Source organism: Prionailurus bengalensis, chromosome C1, assembly GCF_016509475.1.
Source record: "Prionailurus bengalensis isolate Pbe53 chromosome C1, Fcat_Pben_1.1_paternal_pri, whole genome shotgun sequence".
Taxonomy (NCBI): Eukaryota; Metazoa; Chordata; class Mammalia; order Carnivora; family Felidae; genus Prionailurus; species Prionailurus bengalensis.
The window spans coordinates 204,076,447-204,095,493 of NC_057345.1; the positions used below are offsets into that span (position 1 = coordinate 204,076,447).

Here is a 19,047-nt window from a genome sequence, read left to right on the forward strand (position 1 = left end):
AGAAGAGTCTGAGCAGCATTGCCTGGAAATGTTGCCTTAAAGATGGGGCTCATCTTCCCGGGGGTGGGGGTCAGTGAAGGGCTCATCTCTCAGGTGAAATTGGTGGTAATCCTCATCAACAAGGCTGGGTTCCTACACAGGCTAATACCCTGGTCTAAGCCCTCCAATTCTTGTTTTGAGGTCTGCAGTTCTTGCCTTAAAGAGGCTGCAGGAATAACCATTTATCTGGACAGGGCACTGTTCTAGGAAATCTACAGAGTGATGGAGACAGACAAGGAGCCTGGTCTGGGGGAGGCGGGGTTCTCATCTCTGGGAGTCTAATACAGCCAGCACTGTCCCAGAGGAGCACCCACATCCATGAGAAATGGACAGAGGAGACGTGACATACAGATACTAATACAGATAATTGAATCAATCACAGAATATAGACCCTAAACATAACCCAACTAGAAAAGTACACTTGCAGATGCGGTGGGAAAGTCACCACCCTTCTATAAAGCCCATCTTCTCCCTGAAGTTTTTCTCTTTTCACTATACCTATTCCCCTTGGCCTCCACCCTGTAGAGACATAATCTCCTCTCCTCCGTAAATGTTTGTTTTTAAGTTGATTTATTTAGTTTGAGATAGAGTGAGAGCGAGAGAGTGGGGAGGGGCAGAGAGAGAGAGGGCAAGAGAGGGAATCCCAGCCAGGCTCTGAGCTGTCAGTGAGCTGGACTCTGGGCTCAAACTCATGACCATAAGATCAGGACCTGAGCTGAAATCAAGAGTCAGACGGTTAACTGACTGAGCCACCGAGGCATCCCAATGTTGTTGTTTTTTTTTTTAATAACAGAAATGCTGTTGTTTTAGGATCTGTTTTGATTATTTTGTCTCCTTGTCCTTTAAAAATTCCATCCATAGGGGCTCCTGGGTGGCTCAGTTAGTTAAGCATCTGACTCTTGGTTTTGGCTCAGGTCCTGATCTCTGAGTTGTGAGATTGAGCTCTTGGTCAGGCTCTGCATCGGGAGCCCAGAGCCTGCTTGGGATCCTCTCTCTCCCTCTCTCTCTGCCCCTTCCCTGCTCTCTCTCTCTCAAGATAAATAAACTTAAAAACTTTTTCATCCATATTCATTTTGCGTATCTTTGATTCAGGACTCAGAGCTCAGCCTTTAATTAACCAAGTTGTTATGTAGCAGTTGCTGTTGGGGAAAGAGTTTAGAAAGATCGACCTCAGGAAGAGCATTAGGTCCCTTCCGATCAGTCCAAAAAGGCTTCTTGAAAGAGGTGGATTTTCAAGAGTTTGTCAGAAGAAGGCAAGGTAGTAGTTTGAGGGAGGGTTCTGGCCCAGGGGTAGTTGCTCAGAGATTCAAGAGGGATAACCAAAGGAGGAGGGTGGAAAGTGTGTGAGCCAGAGAGAGGGTCTGAGGCAGGACAAGGTGAAAAATGAGAAAGGGAGTAAGACCTTTTAAAGCATCTGTTTTGGGGACCCTGAAGCAGGGAAGAAAATTCTTGATTCTGACCCAGAGGACAATAGGAAGTCACAACCGGGCCTGGAGTGGAGGTACCATGATGGCAACATCTGTGGGTGCTGCATAGAAGATCTTGTCCTACGTGACACCAGTAATAGGCCTTGCGTCAATGAGGGACTCCCGGGAGCAGAACTGGGAGGATCCACGTGCCGTTCAGATCCACGTGTTTCTGCTAGGGCAACTCAGTCTCAGTGGGACCTGTCCTTAACTACTGGTGAGCCTACTGTTCCTTGGGCGCCAGATAAAGGCTGACTCAGAAGCCCTTATAGGAGGAAGTGGGACCAATTATAGGAGCTGAAAAGAGGGAACGCTTTTTTGCAACTAGGGGGAGAAGAAGAGGTGGGGTAGGTCATCTGGGCTGCAAAAGTATAATGATCAGATGTAAGGGAGCAGGAGAGACTCTGCTGAGAAAGTGCTCACTGGGTGCTGAGTCAGGAAGGGGGTACAAGTCTGTGTGCATATGGTGGTAAAGAGATAGGGAAACACGACAGCCACACCATAGGCCTCCAGGAAGGTGTGAGTGAGCAGGGGCTGTGGGAGAGCAGAGAAAAGCCAGTGCCTCTGGTGGCAGAAACTGCAGCCCAAGGCGATTCTGGAACAGCCTATACGGAACAAACCACATTCACACATACTCATACACGCAAACCCTGACAGCGGTAGTCCCTGGAAGTCATTTTGGTGGTCTATGAAGAACATGGAGGTGATTCCAGGGATAATCCTGAGGATTTTGCTGAATCCCTAAGCAAGGGCTTCTCTCCCCATCATACCTACCTCCAAGGCCCACTGAAGACTTCTGTGTTGGGAAGCCACAGGGAGCAAGCCTGGAGAAGAGTGGACACTGTCCCATAAAGCAGACAGAACAGACCCAGAACCAGCCTGGATGTGCAGGTAAGGCCCAGAGGACAAGGCCTTATGGGTGCTGAGGAGGAAACAGAGAGACCCAGAGAGCAATGGGCAGGACCTAGCCTAATATCTTGCAGCTGAGAGTGGGGACAGCTCGGACATGAATGGCAGGAAGAATCTAACAATGAAAACCCATCTCAACCTGGACCCAGGGCTGGGCTGAAGGTTGGGTCAAACCTCTTGGGCTTGGGCCTCCCTCTACACAGGAGGCGCTGTCTGCTGTCTGAGCCAGAGGAGACCAATCCATCCAATTTCTAGCATTTCCCCCAGGAACCAATCATTCATCACCCACCCAAATGTGGGATCAGGGTATGTTGGTGAGGGAGAAGAACACAAGAGGAGCCACCCAGGGACCAAAGCCTAGGGCCTCTCCCCACAGACTCAGCTGCAGACAATCAGGCCAGCAAACAGCAGACTCAGGAATACATATCTGAGGGTCTTGCCATCCCCAGAGCAAAGGCCCCCAAGGAGGGGATTGTGACCTGCTGGAAAGTCGGGGCCCTGCCAGCACCCCATCACAGGCAGAGCAAGAATGCACCTGCTGCACTCCTCCACAACCTCCCCGGTGGTGGCTTCATGGGACAAAGGCAGGGGAGGACAGCGAAGAGATAATCTACCCATGGCCAGATTGGGGAAGCCAGAGCAGTTCGACCCAGCAGGTGCCCGGGCGCCTTAATGAAGGTACTCACTGCCCACCCTGCCCCCCCAACACATAATCAACAGCGTGGAGAGTCTCTTCCCACTGCTTCTCTGCTACCACGATCCAATGCATTAAAACAAGCTGACCCAGGGCCTTAGGACTTGGGGCGGGGGAGAGCAGCCAGTCCCCTCTCCCCAGCTCTGACCCTGAGGAGGCCCTTGGAACCAGGGCCACCTCCTCCTCCTTTCCCCTTTCTGGTGAAGGGAAAGGACCAGAGACAGAGGGTAGGGGGTGGGGCGGGACTTGAGATAGGCATACGAGTTCTATTGGTCAGAGGAGCTGCCGGTCACAAGGGCAATTCGGGCGAGGATTGGCTGCGTGAGGCGGGGCGCGGCGCTGCTAAAGACCGGGCCCAAGGGGTGGGGCTGACGCTGCAGCTGGCGCAGCTCAGACCCCGAGCAACCGCCGCGGAGCAGCCAAGCAACCACCTTCCCCTGCCCGTTCCCGCGCCCGGGCCGGGGCTAGGCCCCCAACCGCCGGGTCTCCGGGGGCTGCAGTAGCGGCGGCGGCGACAGCGGCGCCGCCCGCGGTTCCCGCCGGGGCCCGGGCGCCGGCCCCGCTCTGCAGGATGGGCACGGTGCTGTCTCTATCCCCCGCCTCTTCGGCCAAGGGCCGGAGGCCCGGCGGGCTGCCCGAAGAGAAGAAGAAAGCGCCGCCCGCGGGGGACGAGGCGCTGGGGGGCTACGGGGCGCCGCCAGCAGGCAAGGGCGGCAAAGGCGAGAGCCGGCTCAAGCGGCCGTCAGTGCTCATCTCGGCGCTGACCTGGAAGCGCCTGGTGGCCGCATCTGCCAAGAAGAAGAAAGGCAGCAAGAAGGTGACGCCCAAGCCGGCATCCACTGGCCCTGACCCCCTGGTCCAGCAACGCAACCGCGAGAACCTTCTCCGCAAGGGTCGGGATCCCCCCGACGGCGGCGGCGCCACCAAGCCACTGGCGGTGCCGGTGCCCACCGTGCCCGCGGCCGCTGCCACCTGCGAGCCGCCGTCGGGGGGCAGCGGGGCCGCCCCGCCGCCGGGTTCCGGTGGGGGCAAGCCTCCACCGCCGCCACCCCCAGCCCCGCAGGCGGCGCCGCCGGTGCCTGGCGGCTCGCCGCGGCGGGTCATCGTGCAGGCGTCCACCGGCGAGCTGCTGCGCTGCCTGGGCGATTTCGTGTGCCGACGCTGCTACCGCCTCAAGGAGCTGAGCCCGGGCGAGCTGGTGGGCTGGTTCCGCGGAGTGGACCGCTCGCTGCTGCTGCAGGGCTGGCAAGACCAGGCCTTCATTACGCCCGCCAACCTGGTGTTCGTGTACCTGCTGTGCCGCGAGTCGTTGCGCGGGGATGAGCTGGCGTCGGCCGCCGAGCTGCAGGCCGCCTTCCTCACCTGCCTCTACCTCGCCTACTCCTACATGGGCAACGAGATCTCATACCCGCTCAAGCCCTTCCTCGTGGAGCCCGACAAGGAGCGCTTCTGGCAACGCTGCCTGCGCCTCATCCAGCGGCTCAGCCCCCAGATGCTGCGGCTCAACGCCGACCCCCACTTCTTCACGCAGGTCTTTCAAGACCTCAAGAACGAGGGCGAGGCCGCCGCCGGCGCCGGGGGTCCACCCAGCGGGGGCGCGCCCGCGGCCCCCTCCTCCTCCTCGGCCGCCAGGGACAGCTGCGCGACCGGAGCCAAGCACTGGACTATGAACCTGGACCGCTAAGGGATTCCCAGGGCCGCGCCCGCCCCCCACCCCCATCCCAGCCCCTGACACGCACTCGGAGCCCCCGGGACCATCAAGCCGCCGCCGCTGTTATCGCCGCTCCGCGCCGCGGCCGGAGGAGGAGCCGCCCCTGTCCCGCAGGGGAAGGTGGAGGCCAGGACGCCAGAGGCCGCGGCTCTGAATATGCTAGGCATAGGGTGGGGGATGCGCGTGGGAGGGGAACCCCCAACCTCACCCTTTCTGTCTGCCTGTGCCCCATGTCTTCAATTCTACCTGGGTCTCCTCCTTCCTTTCTGTGTGCGTCTCTAAGTCCATGTCCCTTGGTCTTGACCATTTCCCGGCCTTCTTCCTCTACCTTCATCCTCCGGTCTGCCTTCCCATCTCCCTCTCTGCCTTTCCATTTTCGGTACCTTGGGTGTGTATTTCCGTCTCCATCTTACCCCCCACCTGACTATCTCTCATTGCTCCCGTTTCTCTTTCTGCACCTGTGTCCCCAGCTCCCCTTCTTGTTCTCTTTTTTTCCTCCCTTCTGGCATGTGTCACCATCTTCCCTCCTGTCTGCTCCCCCTCCCCCCCACCCCCACCTATGTCAGCTTGCATTTCTTCCCCCGACTGAGCCCTCATATCCCTCTTCCCAGACCAAAGGGACTATTAATTCTTGATTTGAACGGACTGAGGTGCGGCGAGAAACTGCAGCCCTAGGAGCCCAGACAACCACCTGGATGGTCCTTCGCCCCACCCCCACCTCCTCTCCCTACCTTTTCCAACGTGTTGCATGCCGGGAGTTGGGGGGTGGGGGAGATGCCGGCTTCAAGAGGCTGAGGTTTGGGAGCAAAATCAACCTAGGAGGCCACCCCGGCGGCGGCGGCGCCTCAGCGGAAGGATGGGAGGAGACAGAAACTCTTCTTACACTGGGGGAGGGGCACCTCCTCTTCCTTATCCTTAGGTGTTTTTGTTCCCCCCACCTTTTAATTTATTTGGTTGGTTCCAGAGGGAGGGGGGAGGGATGGGTGTTGGGCTGGGAGCTGTCTGAGGTGCTGATTTGAGGCCGGACCGGAATCCTCCCGGGAGGGTACCAGGGACTGGGTTGGGCCTGGTGCCGTGTCCAAGGTGCCAATGATGCGGGCCGACGGCGCGGGCTGCACTGTCTGTCTGTCCGTCTGTCCCGGAGAGAACTATAAAGCGCTGGAAGCGCCTGCAGATGGTTTTGCGCCGGCCTTTCTTTGGGCCCCAGGAGGGAGGGAGCGGGAGCAGGAGTGAAACTGTCAGAGGCACGGCAGGAGGACCCCCACGGGCCTCGTGGGGAAGGTGGGTACCTGAGAACTGTTACTCTTTCCGTCCCCTCGCCCCCCGCATTGGCTTCCGTTTTACAGAGAGTAAAGTAGCCAAAGGTTGAGGCCTGGTGATAAAGCTGAATCCCCTCACCCACTCCACCTCCATCTTGTCTCATCTAGCTCTTCATTAACGCACAGGCTATTTAGGGATTACGTGATGAGGACAGCAAAAGTGGTTCCCTTTACAAAGTAGTCCACTGAAGCAGAACTAGCTAGTTATGATTGCTGCTTTTCTCTTCCTCCACCTCTCCCCACTATATATACTGTCTAGAGTCCAGTCAGGCCTAAGTCTGTGCTCACCACTCTCAGGTGGGGCCTAACTGTCACACTCAGCTCCTACACCCTTCTTCCAACATGCTAGGTTGTTTCAAGGCCGTTTCAGTCACACGCCCACCCAGGACAGCCTTGGGAAGTCCATCCCTGCTTAAGATTCAAACCTGGCCCCTTATCCCCAGGGAGGCTAGGTAGGACACAGGCAGCCTGGGAGACAGGAGCCATTCTTTGGGGTTGAAAGAACAGAAGTAAGCTCTTTAGCCTGAGATTCCTGTTCCATTGCCTTCTTAGCCACGTGGCTAAACGCCCCATTCAGTTTCATTGGCCCGAGGAGGCCTGGCTCCAGTAGAGAGCTGGCGTCTCTGACCCTAGTAGCCGCCCAGACATCAAGCAGCTGGAGTCAGAACCCCGCGAGGCCTGAAAAGACTAGGCCCGGGTTCGCTGTCCGTGGTGCTGACCGGCGCGCTTGGGCAGGGTGGGGGCTTGTAGGGGCAGGAGGAGTTACAGGCTCAGCTTCAACTAGATTTTCCGGATAATTTGGGGAGTAGGTTGTGGTCTCTTCTGGTGGCGAGTTGCAGGAGTCTGGCAGGATAACCTAGGATGCCGGCCTCCATTTACCCTCCTAAGAGGACAGAACGCGACTCTCCCTCGACCTCTGCCCAGCGCCCTTGCACCCGGCCTGGAGCCGGAAATCCCCAGTCCAGATTTGTGAATCGAATTCCCGGGGGGGGAGAAAAGGGAGAGCAGGCGGAAGGGAAGGCGGGAGCAGCCGCCCATTGGCTGGAATTTGGCGCAGTCAGCGCGGTGCCGTCATCTCTCCGGGTTTGGGAGGAGGGAGGGAGGAGCACTCGGGTCACCCCGCGGCTGTCGCCATAGCAACCAGACTAAGCGGGCGGGGCCACTTTCCACTCTCCCCACTCTAGCGGAGGAAACCATCCTAGTCTGCCTTATTTGGAACTAGTTAGCAAGACTACTTGGTTGGAACTTCTGCGTTAGAAGAGTATAAAGTGGGTGGGAAAGAGAGACGATAGTCTACCGAGACTCCCAAACATTCTGCTCTCTGTACTGCTCCTGAACCCATAGAAACAGCATCCTCCCTTTACTGCACACACGCACACACACACATACACACACCCGTCCAGGAACCTGTGGTCTGGCACTTGGAGACTTAGAATGAGAAAAAAAAACCTCAGTGCGTGGTGTCAAATTAAATCTCACTTTCCTTGCCATGCCCCGAGGCATGAGACACTGCCATAATCCGATTAGGGGGTAAGCGACTGGAGGAGGATCAGCATGAATACACGGAAGAATTAGCATCCTGGGTCAAACCTGGTCAGACTCCTGTTTTCTCTGGGAGGGGTGGTCACATGGGGGAAATGTTCAGTCTTCTGAGAAGGCAAGGTGAGAAGGGAGAAGGTGCAGAAACAGTGTCAAGTGCCTTCTTTTTCTGCTGAGAAACGAACCTCACGACAGTGAGTCCAGGCTGAGGAGAGAAGTGGTGAAGAGGGCTCAGAATTCTAGAGAAAGCCCAGCCTGTGTGAGGGGTGGACTAAGGAAAGAATGGAGATGGAGGGTAGGAGACAAAAACCCAGATGGAGCCATGACTCAGCACTTCCCTTGGCAAAGGACCAGGGTGACTCTCCCAGCACAGGAGGAGCAGCAGAGAGGGGAGGGGAGCAGGAAAGCAAATGTGTGGATAAACAGTGATCTGGCCATTTGTTGCTTTGATATACAACCAAAAGCATACATTTTAACCCAGAAAGGAGATACATAGGCATTTACACTGATGAAGGCTCCTTCAGTCATGACATGTACACATCTCCACTGCCCACTTACTTGCCCCTCTTCCTGGAGCAGAGTACATTCTGTCCCGAGAGATATGCTTGCCTGTCCCTGGAATACCTTGGTACTTAATGGGAAAGGAGAAATGCAAAAAACAAAAACAAAAACAAAAACAAAAACAAAACAAAACAAAAAAAAACCCTGCAGACGTGGGGGCGGGGGTGTTGGTTGTCATGGTAACTGCTTTGCCTGCCAGACAGAATGCCCAGCAACCGGAGCATCTGGCAATATCCAAGGGGACATCCTGTGGCCTCTACCCATGGAGACTCTGCCTCAGGCACCCAGATGGGCATCTCTGGAAGATTTCTACAACAGAGGCTGCCACAGCAGCCCTTCTAGCCACACCCCCATGAGGAAAGACAGCTGACAGCCAGGTATGGAGGGCTGACCATCTTCACATGTCCCACTTTAAGTGGCACTCCTGACCCCTTTATACATGATAGACAACATTTGCTGTAAGTGGCCTCAAGACAGCAGATGTTAACAGTTTAAGGACCTTTATTAAGACCATTACCTTCCTTCTCAGAACCTTGCTAAACACCCTACAGGAAGGTCACCTATAGCCCCAGACTATGTGTGTAAATGGGTAGAAAAATTGTTCTAGTTCAATGATGAAAGATTGGGTGCAAGATAGACAAACTGTAGGGGATAGTCTCAGGATTCAATACATTAGTTGACCTTAGTTTAATACATTGATGAGATTTAGAGGCAGTCTTTCTGTTGCACTTGCTGGCTGGATAGCTAACTTTTCACTCCAGCAGCCTCCACCCCTATTTTTTGTTTCTTCTTCCTTGTGTCTTCACTTTAACCTCTTAATCCCTGCATTAACATTTTCCCAATCTAACTTAGGCTTTCATAGTTCCCCCCCCCCCTCAGTTTTCCCTGCTATTTCTTTAGTAATTAGCTTCTCCTAAGGTCTCTTTCTACTTGGATATATTGCCCACAGCAGTTACCCCCCTCTCTTAAGATTACTCCACTTCCATTTCTTTACGCCTCTTGGTCATAGTCTCCTGTGACTGATATTTAGCTTCAAGTCCATAAATCATAAAGTTTCTCTGTGTGCATTTTTATATATGACTACCTAAAAGGAATCATTTTTATATATGACTACCTAGAAGGAAGGTGATGATAAACAATATAAACAGGGAAAGAGGTATTCCATTATAATCTTTCTACATTTAACTCCTTAAAAAAATTACATGTAATCCCAGAAAAACACAGAATATCAAGAAAGCATAAGAAAGAAGAGTAATGATGGAGGGCTTGCCCTGTCAGATATTTAAATGTATTAAAGAGCTAAGGTAGTTAAAATATATGGTACTGACATAGGAATAGACAACAGAACAAAATAGATAACCCAAAGCTAAACCCTGGCATACATGGGAATGTAATATATGATACAGGCATCATTTCAACTCCATTGGGAAAAGATGGATTAGTCAGCATATGGTTTTGTACAACTGGGTAGTCGTCTATATTAAGAAAAAAGGCCAGTCCTTCCTCATTCTTTATCCCCAAATAAATTCCAAATTGGTTTTTTTTTTTTAATTTTTTTCAACGTTTATTTATTTTTGGGACAGAGAGAGACAGAGCATGAATGGGGAGGGGCAGAGAGAGAGGGAGACACAGAATCGGAAGCAGGCTCCAGGCTCTGAGCCATCAGCCCAGAGCCTGACGCGGGGCTCGAACTCATGGACCGAGAGATCGTGACCTGGCTGAAGTCGGACACTTAACCAACTGCGCCACCCAGGCGCCCCCAAATTGGTTTTTTTAATGTAAAGAAAAAAGCTATAAAATCCTTAGAAGAGGAGACAGCTTAAAAGTACCTACTAAAAATTTAAATGCACATAGCTTTTATTTAAATATTCTGATTTCTAGTATTGACCTTAGAGAAATACTTCAATATGTGTACAAAGAGACATGACAAACATATTTTTATTGTGTTATTGTTTGGAGAGAGATAAATTAGAAACAACCTAAATATTCACCAGTGAGTTAGGGGTTAAACAAATTTTGATACAGCCATATTACTGAATACTACAGTATTCAGTTAAAAAGAATAGATTGGACTGTATGTACTGATGAAAGATGTACAAACCATGTAGTATCATTAAAAATTGCATAACAATGTATACAGTATAATTTATGCAAAAGCAAAACAAAACTAAACCTTAATTTGTGTGTGTATGTGTATGTGTATAATAGAAGCTTGAGAAAAATATACATCACTCTTAATAAATGACTTCTTGGAAGAAGTGGGATTGATTTTGTCCAAAGACATTCACCTTATCTATGGAGTTTAATTTTTACAATAAAAATGTACTAGCATATTGTTTGCATAATTAGAAAGTAGTAGTTAACATATGGCAATAGTCCAATTATAATTTTAAAAAACTTGAGAAAATGAAGAATATTTATTAGTATTTTTACTATTGCATATGAGTTGGGTACAGAACATCTTTTTAGGCATAGACATTGAAGGAAAAGATTAATTCATCTGACTCTATTTTCGATTTTGAATGTTAGAGAAATAGAGAAATTAAAAGAACAACCACAAATAAGATCGAAAGACAAGTGAAAAGCTGAGAGAACATATTTGTAGCAAAATATATTTTCAGTAGAAAATTAGTTAAAACTTTAAAGAGGTCATTTACACAAAAAATATAAATAATCAATAAATACATTAAAAAAGACTTCACTGTTGACCATGAAATTCAGATTAAAACAGTAATGGGAGATTGCATGTCTTATACTGACAGAGATTCTTAAAATGGAAAATGCCAACCATGATAAAAACATGAAGAGATATGCACTTCCTTGTATTGTTTTATATATATGTATACACATGTTAGTTCAGTCTCTTTGGAGAGCTATGTGGCTAGGGATCAAAATGTGAAAGGCAGGGGTGACTGAGTGGCTCGGTTGGTTAAAAGTCAACTCTTGATCCCAGCTCAGGTCTTCTGTGCTGCGCATACAGCCTACTTAAAAAAAAAAATGTAAAAGGCAGCGTGTTCTTTGACCCAGCTTCACATTTCCAGAAATTTGCCCTAAGGAAATAAGTGGGAAAGGACCTGACACAAGGATGCTTATCCTAATATTGTTTATAATAATAATAAATTGGATGTAACAGTAGGAGATTAAGTATATTGTACTAAATCAGTATTTATTGGGATATTATGGACCATTAAAATGATACATCAATCTATATTCATTGACATGAAAAATGACCATGATAAAGTGAAAATATCTGGTTAAAAACAATATAATGTGGTCCAGTCCTATTTGTGTGGGAGAGAAAGACTAATCTTTAAATAGCTGTCCTCTTAATGTCATTCAAATCTTGGCTTAATGGCCACCTCTTCTTGATTAATGCATCTCAGACTGCCCCACAGTCACCTTACTTCACATACCCTTGATTTATTTTCTTCACAGCGTTTGTCACCCCTGATAAATTTGTGTTGCTTATTTATCTTGTATTGTCTCAATAAAAGGTCTGTCTTGTTCATTGCTAGATTCCCTGCACCTAGCATAGTGCTTGGGCACACAGTAGGCAGTCAACGGGTATATACTGAATAATTCTGTGTGTGTGTGTGTGTGTGTGTGCAGCAACAGAGACTTTTAAGATGTTTACTAAAATATTAGTGATTGCTTTCCCTAAGTAGTGGAATTTTAAATGATCAGTTTTACTCTCTTCTTAGTATTTTTCTGAGTTTCTAGTTTGTTACAATGAATATTATTATTATTACCTTAAAAAGAAGGAAAATCATTATGAAAGAAAAAGAGGGACAGGGAAGGAAGGAAGGAAGGAAGGCAGGCTGGAAGGAAGGAAGAAAAGAAAGAAAGAAGGAAGAAAGGAAAATTGAGGCTGAGTAGTGTCTGGCTGGCCCAGTCCCCCTCCTCTCTCACTCATCTCCAAAGTCTCTTCACTCCCCTTTCCTCAAGCTCTTTCCAAATCCCAAGAATTTAAGAATGTCCTTTGCTGGACAAGTAAGTCAGATACCTATCTAACACAGCAAACATGTGTGTGTACACATGCAGCACATGTTTTATACATGAACACAGAGCATGACATACACATAAACATTCTTGCAAGGATCCATTGAAGACCATTTAGGGGCTCCTGGGTGACTCAGTCAGTTGAGTCATGATTTCAGCTCAGGTCATGATCTCACTCAAGCCCCACATCAGGCTTTGTGCTGACAGCGCGGAGCCTGCTTCAGATTGTCTCCCTCTCTCTCCCTCTTCCTTGCTTTCTCTCTCTCTCTCTCTCTCTCTCTCAAAAATAAATAAATATCTTTTAAAAGACCACTTAAAGAATACTCCTCTATCTTTGGCATAACTGCCATAGAAGGCCCATTATCCCTTATTCAAATAATAAACATAGGGGAAATTTTTTGCTTCACATTAACTCACTGATATCCTTTCTTTTAAAATTTATCTTATTTTTTAATGTTTATTTATTTTTGAGACAGAGAGACAGAGCATGGACAGGGGAGGGTCAGAGAGAGAGGGAGACACAGAATCTGAAACGGGTTCCAGGCTCTGTCAGCACAGAGCCCGACATGGGGCTCGAACTCACAGACCGTGAGATCATAACCTAATCCGAAGTCGGACGCTTAACTGAGCCATCCAGGCATCCCAGTTTATCTTATTTTTTTAAGTAGGCTTCATACCCAGCGTAGATTCCAACATGGGATTTGAACTCACGACCCTGAGATCATGACCTGAACTGAGATCAAGAGTTGGTTGCTTGGAGTGCCTGGGTGGCTCAGTTTAGCATCCTTCCGACTACAGCTCAGATCATGATCTCATGGTTTGTGGATTTGAGCCCTGCATCGGGCTCTGTGCTAACAGCTCAGAGCCTGGAGCCTGTGTCTGGTTCTGTGTCTCCCTCTCCCTCTGCCGCTCACCAGCTCACACTCTGTCTCTCCAAAATGAATAAACATTAAAAAAAAAAAAAGAGTTGGTTGCTTAACCAACTGAGCCACCCAGGTGCCCCCACATTCTTGCTTTAAACAATGAGAACTAGCACAGTACCTGGCATTTAGTAGGGTCTCAAGAAATGTGAAATAGTGACAGTTTCCATGTTTGTCTTTGGTTGCCAATAAGTATACAACTATTCGTTGTTGAAAGAAAGATTTCATTCTTTAATCTGTTTTGGAATTTATTTTTGTGTGTAATGAGAAGTAGAGATATAACTATATTTTCCCAAATGAATAACAAGTTGTGCCAACTTTTCAACAGTCTTCCTTTCCCTACAGTGAACGTGATCTTTATCTTTTATGAAATTTCCACATATGCATGGGTCTGTTTCAAGGCTCTACTCAGTTCCACTGGTTTACTTAACTATTTTTATGCCAAATCACACCTTCAATAACTGCAGCTTTGCAGTAAGCTTATTGTTTTTTTGGCTAACATTGTCTAGGCTACTCTTAAGCATAGTCCAGAAGAACTTTAGAACCAAGCTTATATTACTTTTATAGACCAATTTGGACAGATTTGACATTTTCTGATATTGAGTCATTCTACCCAGCATCATGCTAAGTGTTCCATTTATTCAGGTCTTCTTTTTTGTTCATTAGTGAAGATTTGTCATTTTCTTCATTTAGAGGTTTCCATAGTTTTCATTAGGTTTATCTAGGAGCATATTTTGATTGCTGTTGTAAATCTGTTATTCCCAATTCTTTTCCTTATTTTTATAGAGTTATAGGATAACCATAAGTTTTTGTATGTTAATCTTTGTATGTGACTGGATACACTAGTTTCATTAATTCTAATTGTGTTCCAGTTGGGTCTGTTGGATTTTCTAGGTATGAAGCTGTACTGTCTGCAAACAAGGACATTTTAATATCTTCCTTTCCAATATTTGCATATAGCATGTATCTTTTCTTATCTTATTGCATTGACTAGGACCTTTAATAGAATGTTCACTACACTTGATCTTAGCCAAAAGGCTGAGAAGTGATGATAGAATGTTCACTGATGGCAGTGATCACAAGGTTAGAAGGGATAAAACAGATATATTGACCTTGTCCTTGATTTATGGGAACGCCTCTCATAGTTCACCAACTGTTTTTTTTTATTTGTCTTTTGAAACTGAATATTCTGTTTTGTGTATATTGCTATACAGTAAGTCTTCTCAAATAATTTTTTGGAAGTTGATAAAACCTTTATCAAAATAATTATTCATATTGCCTTTTCTGAGGCATGTTGACTTACAGGGTACTGGGCATGCACAATTTGGGGATAAAGGATGGAGTGGCTGAATATTCCCTTGCAACTCCTCCTCCCCCCCACCCAGATATTTGAAGGTAGAATGAGGTGATGTACAGAGAAAAATACCAGAAGTCAGTGATTTGAGTCCCTATTCTACCATTAACTAGCTAGTGATCTAAGTCAGTCATTCAACTTCTCTGAACTTCAGTTTTCTCAACCATCAGATGGAAACAAGGACTTCAGATGTCTATCTGAATTTGTGTCTATCAAATGGCTGTAACAGGAATGACAATATTACTGTTGTTGCGGTAAAACCATTGCTAAGGTAGTCAGCACTATTAATAAATATTGACAGATGGAATAAGGGACCGAGACAGAATCCAGAAAGGAGCCTGGAGCTGCTTTGATGAGCTCTGCTGGCCCCTGAGGCAGTGGGGAGCTCTGGAGACCTGGACCTCCCATGAGCTATCTATAACCTGGGTGACATGTGTTTACTCCTTGCTGCAGGCAAAGGTCCAGTGGGACCCACGTGCATCTCTCTGGAATGCCAGCCAGGGGACTTGCTTCAGCTGCTGGTATGTAGACACTTGTGCCAGCCAGGCCCAGTCCAGCAACATTCTTGAATTGAGGCCTTTGGGCCAGCAGGCCAGGTACCTCTTGAAACTCCATACTCCAGGGATCCCCTGGCCCCAGGCTGGTTGGGGTCAGCAAGGAAGAACAGCTGAACCCTGCCTCCATATTGCACCTTCTTTTTGAACAGGGATGGGGATAGGTGCACAGGGGACACTAGGCATGAAGCACCTTCAGACTGTGAGCATATGGAATTGTGTGCACACATGTGTGTGTAGATGCTTGTATAAACATCCATGCTTCAACAGGAAGTGGAAATATGCTGAGATTTGCAGCAAACCTGGGCCCTGCTATTTCCTCACTGGGACCTTGAGACTTTTCTCCCCTGTCTGTCATATAGGAATTAAAGAAACTGTTGTAAGTATTAGGTGAAACTATGTCTGTGGGTGTGCTTTGTAAACTGTAAAGTGAAGTACACATATAAGGTGGTCCTGAGTTTTAGATACATGGTTGCTGATATGGTCATTGCACAGATGTGTGCAAGATGGACCCAGAACTTGTCTTTCTGCCTCTGTGTGCCAAAAGGGAAAAGGGTAGGAGTATTGGAAAGGTGATTATAGGAAAGTAGGGTGAGGCCCAGAGATTGCCATCTGACCTCAGACCGTTTCCCACTTGTCCCATTCATTTCCCAATCTAGTGTTGCCTCAGATCTCTCCATACTGCAAAATAAAAAAAGGACAGCACTGCCTGAAGCCTCCCTGACAACTTCCTGCTGTGTTGCTAAGCAACTTGTCCTCCTCTTTCAGAAAAAATGAACCTGATTCTCACGCTCAGGGTCTGGCCTCCCAGCCTCCTTTTAACTACTTCTTCCTCCCCTAATCTCATGGAAATTAAGGAAGGAGCTCCTGACTCATGGAAGGAGACTTGGGCTACCATTGGAGGATTAGACTGGTGGAAGACTGAGCTCACAGGGCAGGTCTCTGTTCTGAGCTGGTTGATACTGGGGGATGACACTTAATGAAACAGCTCCCTGTGCTAGATTCTTTAGGCACAGTCTCTGCCCTTGCAGCAAACCAACAAGGTGGGTATAATCAGTATCTCCATTCTACAGATGAGGTCACCGAGGCTCAGAGAGAGTAAATAGCCTTCTCAATTCTATAGGAAGTAGGCAAGGGTTGGGTTTGAATCCATGTCCATTTGGTCTCCTTTTACTCTATCATGTCATTTGAGATAAATGTAAGGGACACAGTTGGCCACAAGACTTCTGTAATTTATGTCTCACTCTATTTGTCTGGAATCCATGGTGAGTGCTGGAATTGGAACCTGTCCTGGGGTTGGGCTGGGGTTTGGGCATATAATCCTGCCACTTCCTGGGCCTCTTAGGATCTTAGAATCTGCTCCTTCCTCCATCAGAGATGATAGTAAAGGGTGGGGGAAGGAGTGAGTTGGGCTGCTAGGGTTTGAATCACGTCTCTACCATTTAGCAGCACTGTGACCCCAAGCAAGTTCTTTAACATCTTGTGCCTTAGTTTTCCTCATCTACAGAATGGGAATAACACTAGAACCAACTCCAGAGGGTTGTAAGGATTAAATGAGTGTAAAGCTTTTTAAATAGTGCCTGGCACATAAGTGTTCAATAAATAGTACCCTTATTATTATTATTTCTAGGAAGCTTTAGCATATAAAGCTCTTTCGCATCCTTAGTGGTAAAGAGAACTCACTGCTTCTGAAATGAGACTGGGTTCACATTCTGCTCTGGCCTTTTTCACTGTGTGATTTCATTAACCCCTCTGTGCCTCAGTTTCCTCATCTATAAAGTGGGAGAAATCATAATGTCTATTTCAAAAGATTGTTGTAAAGACTAAATGCAATTTGAATGTTCGCTATGGTAATATTAGTTGCTGTAACAAGAAAACTTCCAAACTTCAAGGAATAGTCTAATGCATGTGAATGGATGACCTCTCCATGGGTGTTTTAGGAACCAGGATCCATCCACATGGTAGCTCTGCCTTCTTTCAGGAACTAGTCTTCATCTGAATCCAGATGGCAGGAAGGGAAGAAGAGAGTATGAAAAAGGGACATCCACTTCTAAACACTTTGGCCTGCGAGCAACACATAGTATCATTTTGAGTCATATTCTAATGTTTATTTATTTTTGAGAGACAGAGAGACAGAGTGTGAGCAGGGGAAGAGCAGAGAGAGAGGGAGACATAGAGTCCGAGGCAGGCTTCAGGCTCTGAGCTGTTAGCACAGCTCAAACTCACCAGTTGTGAGATCATGACCTGAGCCAAAGTCGGATGCTTAACCAACTGAGCCACCCAGGTGCCCTGCTATTGTCCACTTTTAGAAGAGAAAACTAAGTCTCCAAATAGTATAGATGGATTTCCAAAATCACATTAGCTGAGATCCTATAATTCTAGATTATGTCTCACCCCAAGAATAAATGGAGGATGCACTGGGTATGGGAGGCCACCCCATGTGCCTGCGGTGTGGCTTCATCACCAGTCAAGAGGCTGGTTCTTGATGAAATTCAGCAGGTAGGTCCAGGACAAGGTCTGGACTGGCCTAGAAAAGTAGATGTAGCCACTCGAATTCCTCCCAGGACACATGGGGGCATCTGATTGGGACTAGAGGGGGAAGAGACAGGTGCTTTCTTTGTTTGGTGTGGTTTTTATTTGTTTTAATAGAAAACACTGATATATGTACCAAGGTACTTATATAATCATTTAATCTTTCAGCCCTCTCAGGTAGGTTCTGTTATTATCATATTCATTTTGCAGATAAGGTAACTGAGGCACAAAGTAGCAAAGTAACATGCTTGAGGTCACACAGCTATCAAGGAACAGAGCAAGCACCCCAAACCAGGAAGCCCAGCCCCAGAACCCTTGATCCTAACCATTACACTATGTTGCCTTTGTCTACAAAGACAGGAAAGAAGGAAATAGAATTCTCAGAGAGAGAAAGTCACAGTCAATGGGATGGTGGGTCACTTGCTTCTGCATATGAAACCCACCATCCCAAGACAGAGGAGAGTCAAGGAGAAATAACACTGACAAAACTGAGGTAGGAAATGCCACCAAAGCCAAGGTGCAGTCAGACCCCCAGCCCCACCCATCATACCGTGATCTCCAAACTTGTAAGAACATAAGCAGGAAGGTGAAGTCTTGCAAAAGACAATGGGGCAACAAAACAGTCTCTGATTTGTTATAAGATAGAGGCCCTAACTAAGGGCACTCATAAGACAAGCCATCAATGTGCCCTTCATAACCAATAGTCTTCTGCTATGACAAGTAGACAAAAGTGTATCTGCATGGGGCACAGCAGCAGGTCATATCTGCATGAGGAAGAGGCTCTCCAGGAGAGAGATGCTGAGGACTTGAGCTCTGGGATCACAGTCACCTGACTTCTCTAAGCTTCAGCTTCCTCATCTGAAAATGGAGATAGTCATCCCTACCTGGCAAGGCGGTGGCCTGATCAAAGGGGATACCACATGAAAAGCATTAGTATAGGGCAGAGCCTGGCAAAGTCAGGTTCAATGAGTGGTAGGGCTCATTTTTATTAGTAGGTCTACTTGAGATGAATTACACATAGGTTGAGGAACAAGCTGAAGTTAAGTGCATTTTAGAGACATGTTGAAAAAAAGATGAAGGCTAGAAAAGCAGAAGGCTCTAAGAAAAGTACAACACAGAAGCCCATTTTGATGACTATGTTTGGTAACAGAGCCAACATATGGGCAAGTGCTCTGTCAGCCTCGGTGCCCTAGGTGGCATTGTTGCTCCTTGACCGTGCAGGTATCCGGCAGGGTGAACACAGATGTCCTCATGCTGCATGCTAGTCGGGCTTCTGATTCCATCTGCAAGTGGAGCTTGGTGACATGGAACACACATCACTAGAGGAGACACAGGTCTGTGTAATCCTGGCAGGTGGTGGGAGGGAAAGCAGGCAGTGGGAGGGACCCTAAAAACAAGGTGATCAAAGCCACTCAGGATGATGGAGAAAACTATCGGCACTGAGAAAAGG

At 47.8% G+C, this 19,047-nt stretch overlaps 1 protein-coding gene across 1 annotated transcript; it reads left to right on the top strand.

Annotated features, from left to right (window-relative positions):
* The first annotated feature begins 3,496 nt into the window (after positions 1-3,496).
* CDK5R2 (cyclin dependent kinase 5 regulatory subunit 2) lies at positions 3,497-5,992 on the top strand. Its single transcript, XM_043577848.1, has one exon. It carries the CDS (start codon positions 3,680-3,682, stop codon positions 4,790-4,792), a length of 1,113 nt encoding a protein of 370 aa, XP_043433783.1. The 5' UTR covers positions 3,497-3,679; the 3' UTR covers positions 4,793-5,992.
* Positions 5,993-19,047: the final 13,055 nt, after the last annotated feature.

Bases quoted from the DNA above. Each gene is read 5' to 3' on its own strand.
- CDK5R2 (XM_043577848.1), top strand. From the start codon at position 3,680: ATGGGCACGGTGCTGTCTCTATCCCCCGCCTCTTCGGCCAAGGGCCGG.